Source organism: Mytilus galloprovincialis, chromosome 10, assembly GCF_965363235.1.
Source record: "Mytilus galloprovincialis chromosome 10, xbMytGall1.hap1.1, whole genome shotgun sequence".
Classification (NCBI taxonomy): Eukaryota; Metazoa; Mollusca; class Bivalvia; order Mytilida; family Mytilidae; genus Mytilus; species Mytilus galloprovincialis.
In genome coordinates this window covers 64176819-64190220 of record NC_134847.1, presented here as the reverse complement: position 1 = coordinate 64190220, position 13402 = coordinate 64176819, and the positions used below count along the sequence as shown (strand labels likewise).

Below are 13402 nucleotides of genomic sequence, written 5' to 3'. Positions count from 1 at the left end.
TAAACCCTGGGTAAATTTGGTACATCTTTCAACCTTTATTACTTATTTCTAATAAATTATACAACATCTAAAAGGTGGGAGAGAAAGGATATAGCATATCAATTCTTGACATTAAATCACTAAGCACAAACCCAACACCAAAACCATAACTAACAGCAAAGAAAAAGAACTTTAATGCTTTTCTTCATCTCAAAGTTTAAGTAAGGTCTTAACATAATGAAAAACTCATGTTAAGATTTTTCAATACCTATACACTTTTTGCAATGATATTTACTAAAAATTGTTAATGCATTTTTTTTTATTTGAAAACTTACTATTTAAGTTATAAAAATTGAGACAACATTGCTTTTTTATCTCAGAGATAAGCAAGTCTGTGTAATTTTGTAGGGTACCTCTACCCAATTTTAATTAAAGCATGTTAGTTTTCACCCTCTTAACTACCTCCACTGATGTTATGTTTGTTAGTTCTACCTTGATTTTTTGGGATACCTCTTCCCATCTTTGGTTAAGGTGAGTCAGTTCTGGTTCCACCATTTTATGGTATCTATCACTACGATTCATTATATTTATTGCCGTTTCACGGACTTCATCTACCTGGCTGCCTAATTCATTCATTTCCATCTGCAGTCTCTACAATAATAAATAAAAACACAGATGCAAACTATTAATGACATTCAAACAGTTGAAAACATTTAAAATTAAGAATTTAAAGGCAGAGTTTATACATCAATAAACCTTACAAATAAAGAACTGCTGAACTGACATCTCATTAATTTTGTGTTGGTAGAGTTTCTGTTGATAGAAGCCTATAATATGTCACTAAATGTGTTTTTATATGGTTCACAAATACTGTTGTTTGAGTTTACAGTTTCTATAGATGTTTATTAATTAATTGATTAGATTATTGTCAGTTTTAGTATTAAGTACATGCAGCAAATGAGCTATTAATTATGGTATACAATTCCTGGGACTATAACCTAGTCATATGTAAGAGTATTGAGGGTTTTACGTCTATATTTTTAAGACAATGAATGACCCACAATAGGTAAAATGGGTATAAGTTTGTGTTTCCAGTTTGTAGATGTTTTTCCGAGCGAGTACTAGAGTATTGCTCGTAAAAACTTACGAGTACTCGTCTAGTAAATCTTCGCCGAGTTGACACCCCTAGTAAAAATTGATTTCTCATAGCTTGCTTTACTTACCCTAAATTGATCTTTCTGTGCATCTGAGAACTGACTGTGACCTGGTATTTGAGTGGTCAGTATATTCTCAGCTTTAGCTAACCATTCCTTTACATTCATTATGGCAGTTTGGAAAGTAATAAACAGTTTTTCTAAAGCTGCTACTTCTGCCTACAAACAAAATGTTGAAAGTTGTTCTACGCTAAATTTCCATTTTAATTACTTTGTCTGATAAACAAGAAACAAAGATGTAAAAAAAAGGTCCTATTTTATTACCAAATGAAAACTTTACAAACAATAAAAAAGGAAACTTTTATCTCTCATGTTATTTTTTTCTTTTCTTAGTTTCACTTTGAATCCACCTTATGTATTTCGAAATTGGTACAGGTAATTTTAGTCTAAATTTTTCAATATCAAATGTTTTCAGTAAGGACTTTTCCATTAAAATGTATGTGGAACGAAGTTTTATTATTGTACGTTCTTGGTTGTAGGGATATTTTGAGAGTCCCTTCCTACCCTCCCACATACAATTTAATGTAATAGCCCTAAGATCATGTATCCCATACCTGTATCTGCCCCTGTCTGTAAACTAGTCTTTCAGCTAGTACAGCCCATCGTTCAGACAGATTTTCTACAGTTTGTCTAGCTTCAGATAATTCCTCATCTTCTGCTAGTTCCTGTAACTGGAATACGAGATCTCTGGTGTTCGGGAGTTTAGACTGACTCTTTGTCATTTCTTCCTGAACAGACTGAAATAAACAAGCATTCTATGAGTATTGCATGGCAATACATAGTGCCCTACCAGTTAAAAATTCATTGTAAAGGAGCAAATTGCTAAGGTGTAAAGGTGTAAACTGATTATTTGAGTGAATTTGACTATAACTCTGCACAAAATCATCAGACTGGAACAACATTCAAACTTGAACTGTAACTTGTCAAGATAAAACTATATACCAATTATCAAATCACTATCTTTAAGAATGACACAAACAGTGCAGAAAACTGATTATTCAAGTGAATTTTCTAAGTCCAAGGACCATAACTCTGCACAAATCATCAGACATGAACAAAATTTAAACTTGATCTGTAACTTGACATGATAAAACAATACCACAAATATTAAATCCATATCTGCAGACAGACAGACATAGTGCAAATCTAAAGTCCCCTTTGACATTTGAGCGTGAATAAATGTTATGGAGTAATTGTGGAAAAACTATATAATTTCAATACTTGCCGACGTCAATCATTGATTTTATTGTCACAAATTGAGTTCTCATGCTACATAGAAGAGAGTTGGAAAATGGATATTATGACTGTAAAATCTAAGACTAACCTTGGGAAGTATAGAAATACATTATAGTTATTACTATTCTTATGCAGTTGCTTAACTCTGTATCTAACTGAATTTTGAGAAAAAAAACTTAGGTTGCACATTCAAAAAGGTTAAGTGATGGATTTTACAACCTCAAATTATAATCAAAATCACTTTTACAGACTAAAAGCATGTTGCACATTATAAAAGGTAAATGGTGGATTTTACTACCAGTACCTCAAAATATATGATGTCAATAAATCAAACTCACTCTCACAAACAAATAGCATTGAAATACATTCATCTTCCAATGCTTTTTTCTGGGAGATTACAAAATAAATTAAATTTTCAAAATATACCAAGAAAGTTTAACTAAAATAATAATAATCCAAGTATAGATTTGATTAAATCCAATCTAATATGTATCAAAATAAAACTTTTTGAGCAGATGTAATTGAAATCTCTGATAATAGTAAACACACTTTGCACAAGAAACATATGGCCCAATAGACACAACAAGCATTAACATTACTTAGCCACCTGTTAACAGTACAGTATTTTGCTTGTAAGCAAAAGCAAATACACACATCAATTTTCTTTTAAGAGTGTATTCCTATGACCTACTAAATACTTACAATTATGTAGGACAAGGTAGCTTCAGAATTCTTAGCAATGGGAGTTTTGTCCCTTGTATCTAACTCTTCATTCACTGTGTTTATAAATTTCTGTATAGAATTTACTTCTTTGTGTAACTTTTTAGAAATCTTTAAGGCTTTGTCCAAGGTATTCTTTCCTTTTGTAACCTACATAAAAACAAAATTTACAACAGATTTAATTATCATATTTCTTCTATTATTATGAATATTTTCCTAAAATAATTTAATATGCACTTTTAATTCTCAAAGACTTTATGCCAAGATAAACAGCATATGATTTTTTTAAATAAAAATTCAAATTAGGAAACACAAAAGTTGTTTAAGTTCTTCATTTTGTACCTGTAAAAAAGTTATGAAATTCAGAAAAATCTACTTATGATGCTTAAAAATAATACCCTGCAAATTTGTGAAAATATCCTGCTCTGAGTTCTGAAATACATCAGAAAGGTTCATAAAAAATAAATCCTTTCTATTATGCTTCAATGTACCCACCTGTATCCCTAGTTTATTGTACAGCTGTTTAATAGCATCCAACTGTTTACTGAGTTTGTCAGGAAAGTCAACTTGTTTCTTCTCAACAATCTGTCTGCCTGTCTTTATCACATGTTCTACTTCAGTCTTCAACTCACTCATGGTTTTGTAGAATTTCTAAAAAAAATATAATATGTTTTTACAATTCAATATATACAGTAATTGGAAATAAATATCTTCTATACAATTGATTAGAAAAAAGTCTTATTGCACCATTTTAAAAACACCAAAAATGCCAAGACTGCAAATATTTTATTTGTTTTGTCACCAATACATTACTTATTTACTGTATGGTCCATTCTTTTCTGATCAAAATATGTTACCATTTTTTTAACAGTGGATTATATAAGAAAAATTTAAACCAATTTTTGCATATGTGCTAAAAATTCATTGCAGAATTCCCAGCGAGTAGGTACAAGTTTATTAAAACTGTGTTCACATTTCTGCTTATCCATAAATATGAAAAAGAAGTAATTTCGTGTATATAAAAAGTCAAATAATTGAAAAAACAATTCATTAACACAATCATTAACACAACTGTTGAAATTTGAGGACACAAAATTAAATACATGTGCCCAAAACCCCAAAAGTTATTACTAACCATACAGTGATCATGAGTACTCTGTAATGCCTCCGGGTCATCTGTCCTAATATCCAGTAAATGTAATCTCTCCTCAATATTACTTAATTCTCGTTGGACGAGACCTAATTTAGGATCGAAATCTGTTGGTCTTTGAAACTTGTTGAATTTTAACATCACTTCCTCGAAATTTTTCTGCAAAAATAAATAACAGTTTTTGTGTCTTCTTATTCAGAGCATTTAGGTAGATTTAAAAACAAACAATGCTTAAAATTGACATTTAATTGTTAAATTGTACAGTGTACAATGTGCAGTACATGAATTTTACAGATAAGACACTTCTCTTTCAATCATTTACTATAGTCAAAGGGAGATAATCCTATATTTACATAAATTGTTCATGCTTTAAAATTTAAATGAACTGCACAAAAATTCTGCACTAACAATTAATACACTTTTTCTACAGCTGAGATGATCTTATAATTAATATTTTGTTGTATTTTATAGCCACTTATGGAAATTTAAGAGCACAATATATATTTAGTTTATAGCATAGATATAATGACAATATCAACCCATCTAATTTCTGCAATTTTATCAATTTTTATATTTTTTAATTTCCGGAAGGACATTAGAGCTGTCAAAGTTGTATAACAACATATTTCAGAATTATGAGTCATACATTTTAAACAGAACAGCAGCTGTATAAGCCAGCAACAGAAAAAAAAAACAATTTTAAAAAGTATAGACTGTCCTAGAAAAAAAGCTAGTTTAAATACTCATACAGATTGCACTAACTGGATAGAATGAATTGAGAACAAAAACTTATAAAATAATCTGTAACTTATACTTTATAGATAACATACATTGAGGAGACTAATCTGGTTTTCCAATCTTTCGTATCCCTCAACATTCCCTTGTGCCTTGTAATCTTTTGATACTTTCTCCAACTCTTTTAATAAATCTTCTTGTTGCTTTACTTCTTCATTTAAAGACTGAAATAGAAACAATTTTTGCGACGACGACGACGACGTATGACGGACGCAAAGTGATGAGAAAAGCTCACTTGGCCCTTTGGGCCAGGTGAGCTAAAAAAATGATGCATATGTTTTTTATATATAGTTTTCATTATAAAACTTATGTACATATACTTTTTCTTGAAGAAAATTCTTTAATTAGTCCACATTTAGAAGAAGATTACTTTTTTATAATTGCTTGCTTCCAGGAAGCAATTTGCCTTAGTATTTTGCATACGCAAGTGACCTTAGCGTGACCCTTCTTGTAAAAATCCGGTGATCACAATACACATGGATCTGTCATTGAAATCAACTATTATCTGATTGTAAATGTTATACACATGCTCATTATCCATGCTTCTTTATTGATTGTTTATTATAAGGTGACAATCGTTAAACTACGGCTTCAAAACACTCAATTAATGAGATGCCATATTTGTTAAATCATACAGAGAGAGACAAAAAGATAAACTGACAATTATATGATATTTTAGCGTAAGAAAAGATGAAATCATGCACGGAAGACTAAATTTTTGATATATACATGAATTAGTGAGTTGGATAAACATTATTTTCCACCAGTCACTCATTTCTGTATTCATATGACATAAGTTGAAATTAGTTAATATTGATGTCAACTAAGTCATTATAATTAACCTGACAATTTTCAATTGTTTATATATTTACCTGATATTCCTCAGGAACATCACCAGCGAGTACATCTGCATCTAGCCTCTGTTGTAACATGTCTCTAACATCAGACATCCAACTGGACATCTCTAAAATCTGTTTCTCTATTGATTGGGATTTGTTTATTGACTGTTCTAAGTCCTGAATTCTCTCCCTTGCCTAAAATGTTATATGAAGAAGCTATTCCTTTCATTTAGTTTTTTTTTAATCAGTTCAATTTCATTTGTGCAAAATAATTCTTTTTTATGGTGCTTTTATTCTTAAATTCTCAATGATATGAGTTTTTCAATTAACACATTTTGTGCAAAACAAAATCTTTTCAATTGCAGAAACTTATTTATCAATTCAAATTATAAAGAAACAAACTTAAAATAATTTGTGTTGGTGCTTAAGAAAGCATTTTCAGTATGACTGAATGATATAGGTTAACAATTAAAATCTTTGCTAACCCCAGAATAATTTTATGTATAGAAGTAATGGCAACTAACCCATAGATAGTTACATTTATCTTTATAACATAATAACATGGAAGGCATTATCAAATTGTTATATATATAATCTTCATCTTTATTTTTTGTGAAGCCCAGGTGGTCGAGCCCGCCGGATACAGTAATGGTGATTTGGTGTCACGATATTTCAGTAGCATTAGTTCAAATCCCGGCAAGAGAACAAAAAATTTGCAAAAGCAACTTTACAGACCTAACATTGTTGAGCTGATGTTTAGAAGAGTTGTATATATAGAATGTACACAGCCATGTATCACCATCACTGCTAGTGATCAGATGGATAAATCTGTTGTAGAGTTGTCACTGGTTCAGACGTACTTATAATATGATATAATTATATATAGAGGCCCATTTAAAATATACCATTTCAATATGATACAATATGATGACAATAATCATCAAAACTGTTACCTGAAAGTCCAAAGAATTCCACTGATTGGAGTGATCCTCTAGTTCTTTTTTGATCACTTCAGTCATGATTGAGTTAGCCATCAGATCTTGTCCTAACTGACACAGGGCGGTCTTCTTCTCTAATGTATGGTCCCTCAAGCTGGTTTCAATATCCTAAACAACAAAAAATATCAAGCTACTTCATTAGCTTATTTAATCTTTTAGTCAAATGTGTTCCAATATGTTGTACAATTTTCTTTCAAAAACCTGCTTTCTGTTGTCCAGCACAACTGAAAAGGCTTTGGAAAGGTATATCAAACCAAAACGTATATTAAAAGCCTTTTAATGCACAGACTTTTTTGTCATTCACTTTCAATATACTTAAATTTTTCTTTTGGTTATCCACAGATTATAAATTCCAGGATATGCTTATACAATGGATTTTTAACCTTGAAATGCACAGACTTTTTTATATTCACTTTTGAAATATTTTCAAATTTTCTTTTTGTTATCCATCGTTTAAATTCCAGGACGGAAGCTTAGACTGAACTACCTTCATCCAACTAGGACTATTTATATCATCATTCCATTCAGAATTGTCTCACTGTAGCTGCATGCGGCAGACAACACACAATGAGTTTTATTACACACGACATAGTTACATAATAAATATAAAATATTTCATCAAATCAAAGTACATTCTGTCATTTGATTTTAAATTTAGCTTAAAGGTTATGGAAATAGAATTAACCTGTGTCAAACCTTGAAAACTGACACAGCGCTAAAAAGTCAAATTCTATGTAAATCATAAGGCCAAAGTGATTAAATTTTCTGTTCCAAATTCAGTGTAAAAAGTAAGGCCAAAATGATTGGATTTTCTGTTCCAATTTCAGTGTAAATAGTAAGGCCAAAATGATTGAATTTTCTGGTCCAAATTCAGTGTAAATAGTAAGGCCAAATTGACTAAATTTTCATGTCCTAAAGGACATGCATGCAAACTTGGGAAAAAATGATTTGTTGATATTGCTAATACTTACAGAAATCAAATGATTAAAGCAAATGCAAAATCTTGTGAAAGAAACACATATTATTATCTGGAGACAAAAACTTTTATAATATGTAGAAAGAACTTAGAATTTGAATCTTGTAAAATTGACTCAACGTGTAAATCTTCAGAGATATAAATATTGTCTCAAAAATTTTGTCAGACAATAAGTGGGTTTTTCTCTTACTTACATCAAGTTCCTCTGAAATGTCTTCAGCATCAGAACTAAACCCCCGGGATTTCTTCACTTTCCGTTCAAAAGTACCCAAATGTCTCTTCTCTTCATCCAACATACCTATAAATTAGAATACAACTCAACAGTTTTCCAATAGCAGTGGTTACAGATGATACCATTTTGTTTTTTGTTATATTGTATTGTAAACCTTTGCATTTCATTTGATGGTACATTTTTTTCTTTGATGTCACCTTTTTCTTTTTAACTCTATATATGCAACTTCTAGAAAATTTATAGAAAATCTATGTATGTAGGCTAAATATACAATTTTAACAAGAAATGCATTCACATCACAGTACATAAAATCAATTGATATTTTATACTATATAAAATCATTCATTAATTCTGTTAAAATATCCTTTTTTAAGAGACTCGGTTAACCATCAATATTATGAAAAATAATGAAAAAAATAATTTTGAAGACATGCCAGATGATAATGTGGATTTGTTATTTTTTAAATGGATTGCGGAAACAATGTTTTTTCAGAGATACTTCATTTTTTGTGATTGGTTTTGCCATAATCTGCATACAAGACTATAATTTTTTTGACTTCAGTAACAATTAAATTCATGATTTACCAACAAAATCTGTTAAAATTGGTATAAGACCATTCATAATGATTATACTTGTATGCTAACCTTTCCATTTTTTCCACTGAGTTTCAGAGGAAGAGAAGAGTTGTGAGTAATGATCCACCCTATTGTAAACATCCGTCCACAGAGCATTGAGTCTCATCAGAGCTCGAGCTAATTCCTGTAACGAGCCTGATGGAGCACAGTTTAACATTTCATTGGCTTCTTCATTCACTTTGTTTACTTCGTCCTCTTTAGAGGTCACCTCTGTCTTCAAAATCTGAAAAATATATATCATTCATTTACAGTGACTTGACTGTAAGTGTTGCTATCCACCAATTGCAACTTATTCAAAATTCTGACCAAATTGAAATTTGTTTTATAAAATCAAATTGTTCAACTGGTAAGAAATTTCAACTAACTGCTGTAGAAAACCACAGTCAAGTAGTGAAAGTGCAAGGTGATAAAATAAAACATACTTACAATCCTATAAGACTTTAACTCCACTTTAATGATGTTGTGACAAAATCAGTTTATCAGTTTGTATAGATAATTTATAGTCATTTCCATGCCGAAGGAACTGTTATTATGTTGAATTGCTATAAAAATGTCCAACTAAGTTTTCACATAATTTTTTCTTTCTAAAAGTATTCTATATTCATAAGAATCAGACATTATGTGAATTAAAACATTTCATATTCAGTAAAATATGTGTAAAATTGCAATATGTTTGTAGGAAGTGTCCATGGGGAGATAATAATTTTTTCTTTCAAAAAGTCTTTATTCAAAAGAATAATATCTTATGTTATCTCCCCATGGAAACTTATCAAGAGCATATTGTTATTTCACACATATTTTACTGAATATATGATGTTTTATTTAAAATGATATCTCATTCTTATGAATATAGAATACTTTTAGAAAGAAAAACTATATGAAAGCTTAGTTTGGACATTTTTATAGCAATTCAAAATAATGACAGTTCCTTCACCATGGAAATGACTATAATATACCTATACAAACTGATAGACTCACTTTTTCACAACATCATTAAAGTGGAGTTAAAGTCTTATATGATTGTGAGTATGTTTTATTTCATCACCTTGCACTTTCACATTTTGGCTGAACATTTTGTTCAATATTTTGACCAGATGAGCAATTTGGTTTAATAAAACAAATTGCAATTTGGTCAAAATTTTGAATGAGTTGCAATTGCTGAATAGCAACTCTAACAGTCAAGTCACTGTAATTTTCAAAAACAAGAATATGTGCATAGTACATGGATGCTCCACTCACACTACCATTTACCATGTTCAATGGACTGTGAAATTGGGGTCAAAACTCTAATTTGACATTCAAATTAGAACCAGATGCTCCGCAGGGCGTAGCTTTATACGACCGCAGATGTTGAACCCTGAACGGTTGGGGCAAGTATGGACACAACATTCAAGCTGGATTCAGCTCTAAATTTGGATTGTGATTAAATAGTTGACACAGCATAGGTTTCTGACACAGAATGAATGTGTTCTAATGAACTTAAAATTTTTGTTTTCTCTTAGAGCAATTCACTATGCTGTTGAATATTAATCCTCTCAAAAAAATGTTTGAAGAAATTTTCTTTTTTATTTATGAAATTTCAAATGAGAAAAATTGAACCCAATTTTTTTAATCACATCCCCCTTTCCCTTATTCCAAAACTAATCTCAATTAAAATTTCTAATGGAGTTTGCAACAATAACTACTCATTTAAATACATCATAAAATATTAAGATGTAAAAAAACTGCTTGTTATCACTGAATGGTAAAGATTATTTTAATTTATCAGTTGGTAGTAAAAAGTGAATATACATTGTATATTGTATATAACAAAGATTTAAGTTGATTCTGGACAAAGAAAGATAACTCCAATTAAAAAAAAATCTTGCTATTGCACAATATTTTGCAATTAGATATTTCTTGCTTACTATTCTGGACAAAGAAAGATAACTCTAATTAAAAAAAAATTTGCTATTTCACAATATTGTGCAATTAGATATTTCTTGCCATTGCGCAATACTGTGCAATTGAAAAGACTTGCTATTGCACAATACTTAATATAATAATTTTAGATCCTGATTTGGACCAACTTGAAAACTGGGCCCATAATAAAAAATCTAAGTACATTTTTGGATTCAGCATATCAAAGAACCCCAAGATTTCAATTTTTGTTAAAATCAGACTAAGTTTAATTTTGGACCCTTTGGACTTTAGTGTAGACCAATTTGAAAACAGGACCAAAAATGAAGAATCTACATACACAGTTAGATTTGGTATATCAAAGAACCCCATTTATTCAATTTTTGATGAAATCAAACAAAGTTTAATTCTGGACCCCGATTTGGACCAACTTGAAAACTGGGCCAATAATCAAGAATCTAAGTACATTTTTAGATTCAGCATATCAAAGAACCCCAAGATTTCAATTTTTGTTAAAATCAGACTAAGTTTAATTTTGGACCCTTTGGACCTTAATGTAGACCAATTTGAAAACGGGACCAAAAGTTAAGAATCTACATACACAGTCATGACAGTTAGATTCGGCATATCAAAGAACCCCAATTATTCAATTTTGATGAAATCAAACAAAGTTTAATTTTGGACCCTTTGGGCCCCTTATTCTGTTGGGACCAAAACTCCCAAAATCAATACCAACCTTCCTTTTATGGTCATAAACCTTGTGTTTAAATTTCATAGATTTCTATTTACCTATACTAACGTTATGGTGCGAAAACCAAGAAAAATGCTTATTTGGGTCCCTTTTTGGCCCCTAATTCCTAAACTGTTGGGACCTAAACTCCCAAAATCAATACCAACCTTCCTTTTGTAGTCATTAACATTGTGTTTAAATTTCATTGATTTCTATTTACTTAAACTAAAGTTATTGTGCGAAAACCAAGAATAATGCTTATTTGGGCCCTTTTTTGGCCCCTAATTCCTAAACTGTTGAAACCAAAACTCCCAAAATCAATCCCAACCGTTCTTTTGTGGTCATAAACCTTGTGTCAAAATTTCATAGATTTCTATTAACTTAAACTAAAGTTATAGTGCGAAAACCAAGAAAATGCTTATTTGGGCCCTTTTTGGCCCCTAATTCCTAAAATGTTGGGACCAAAACTCCCAAAATCAATACCAACCTTCCTTTTGTGGTCATAAACCTTTTGTTAAAATTTCATAGATTTCCATTCACTTTTACTAAAGTTAGAGTGCGAAAACTAAAAGTATTCGGACGACGACGAGGACGACGCAGACGACGACGCCAACGTGATAGCAATATACGACGAAAAATTTTTCAAATTTTGCGGTCGTATAAAAATCATAACATAGGGAACATATGTACTAAGAATATAGTTTATTGAACTTCACCTTCATCAAAGACTACCTTGACCAAAAACTTTAACCTGAGGTTGGACAGACAGACAACCGAACAGACACACAACCAAAATACATAATGCCCCTAAGTGGAGCATAAAAACACACAGTGTTAAGTTTTTGTACGCAGAGATTGGCAAAAACCCTGAAATCAAATACATTGTTTCTACCAAATTACAGGTTTTCCTCAATCCATGAAAATTGTTACCAATGAAAATGACTGAATCTACAGTTATTATTTTCGCTCAATACTCATGTCTGAAATTCAGGTAGATATATATGTATAGCTAGTCCATCACTTTTAATTGACAATTTCAAAGCAAAACTGTTCTTTAGTCTTGAAATAAATATTTTTAAAGTTTGTTTTTTTATTATTGTAAAAGTATTTGTTCTTATCATTTTCCTAATGAATGACAGTATTTGTAGAAAGCAATAATATATTGTGATATATAAACCAAATGATATTTCTACATTAAAGGATATTATATGAATAAAAAGATACCTCTTGAGTAATGTTTATCATATAAACCAACAGATATCTCATTAGTATGGATATCATAGATATCACTAGGTCTTTATGCAAATATAAATACTGACCTTGAACTTTTTATTTTTGACATTCAAGTCATTAGGATTTTCCACAGAATAGTCCTTATTAGAAATGTCTTCTTTGATTGGTTCAAGCCACTCGTTTAATTCCTTAATTCTGTTATAAACCGATTCACTAGTTTTTAATGCCATTTTTAAACGTGTATTTTGTTCCTGAGCAAGTTTTACAGTTTGTGCCCACTTTTCGTTCAAACTATTTATTTCTGTCACCAGACGTTCACCGAAATTAGGCTCCGCCTCCACCAGAAGTTGTTTGCATAAGTCGTTGATGTTGTTGACATTCTGTTGTAAAGTTTTAATATCCTCTTGAACACCCTGTAAGAAATAAAGAAATATTTAATGACTGATTGTTTATAGATTCTAAGGTCAAACCTATTATGAGAAAAAAACATATGCTTAAGTTTATTGATGTTTTAGTGAGTTTTTATCAAAGTTATGCTTAATTAATTAAAAATACTATTTTTAAAACTGTTTTAGTCATGCTTCTAGATTCATTAAGTCTTTGAACAGACTAAAGCTGGCATTATTTTTTTCCCATTTTAGTTACAGTACTTATTGTGAATGCCATTTTTGTTGATTCCTGATACAATAATAGTGCTACATGGATTCCTAAATCAGCCTTCTTCTTGGTTCATGCTTGGAAAATAAATAATAGAATAGACAAGAG

At 30.5% G+C, this 13402-nt stretch overlaps 1 protein-coding gene across 7 annotated transcripts in view; it reads right to left on the bottom strand.

The window, feature by feature from the left end:
- LOC143048109 (dystrophin-like) overlaps positions 1 to 13402 on the bottom strand; it is a 207346-nt gene that overhangs the window by 94125 nt on the left and 99819 nt on the right. For all 7 annotated transcript variants that reach the window (XM_076221562.1, XM_076221566.1, XM_076221561.1 and 4 more), the window contains 12 exons: positions 12724 to 13050; positions 8785 to 8998; positions 8102 to 8205; positions 6887 to 7039; positions 5967 to 6128; positions 5130 to 5258; positions 4285 to 4458; positions 3645 to 3800; positions 3132 to 3299; positions 1748 to 1930; positions 1203 to 1352; positions 472 to 630 (listed from right to left, as the gene is read on the bottom strand). In XM_076221562.1, the coding sequence (XP_076077677.1) occupies positions 472 to 630; positions 1203 to 1352; positions 1748 to 1930; positions 3132 to 3299; positions 3645 to 3800; positions 4285 to 4458; positions 5130 to 5258; positions 5967 to 6128; positions 6887 to 7039; positions 8102 to 8205; positions 8785 to 8998; positions 12724 to 13050 (2079 nt within the window). The remainder of the gene's footprint in view (positions 1 to 471; positions 631 to 1202; positions 1353 to 1747; positions 1931 to 3131; positions 3300 to 3644; positions 3801 to 4284; positions 4459 to 5129; positions 5259 to 5966; positions 6129 to 6886; positions 7040 to 8101; positions 8206 to 8784; positions 8999 to 12723; positions 13051 to 13402) is intronic.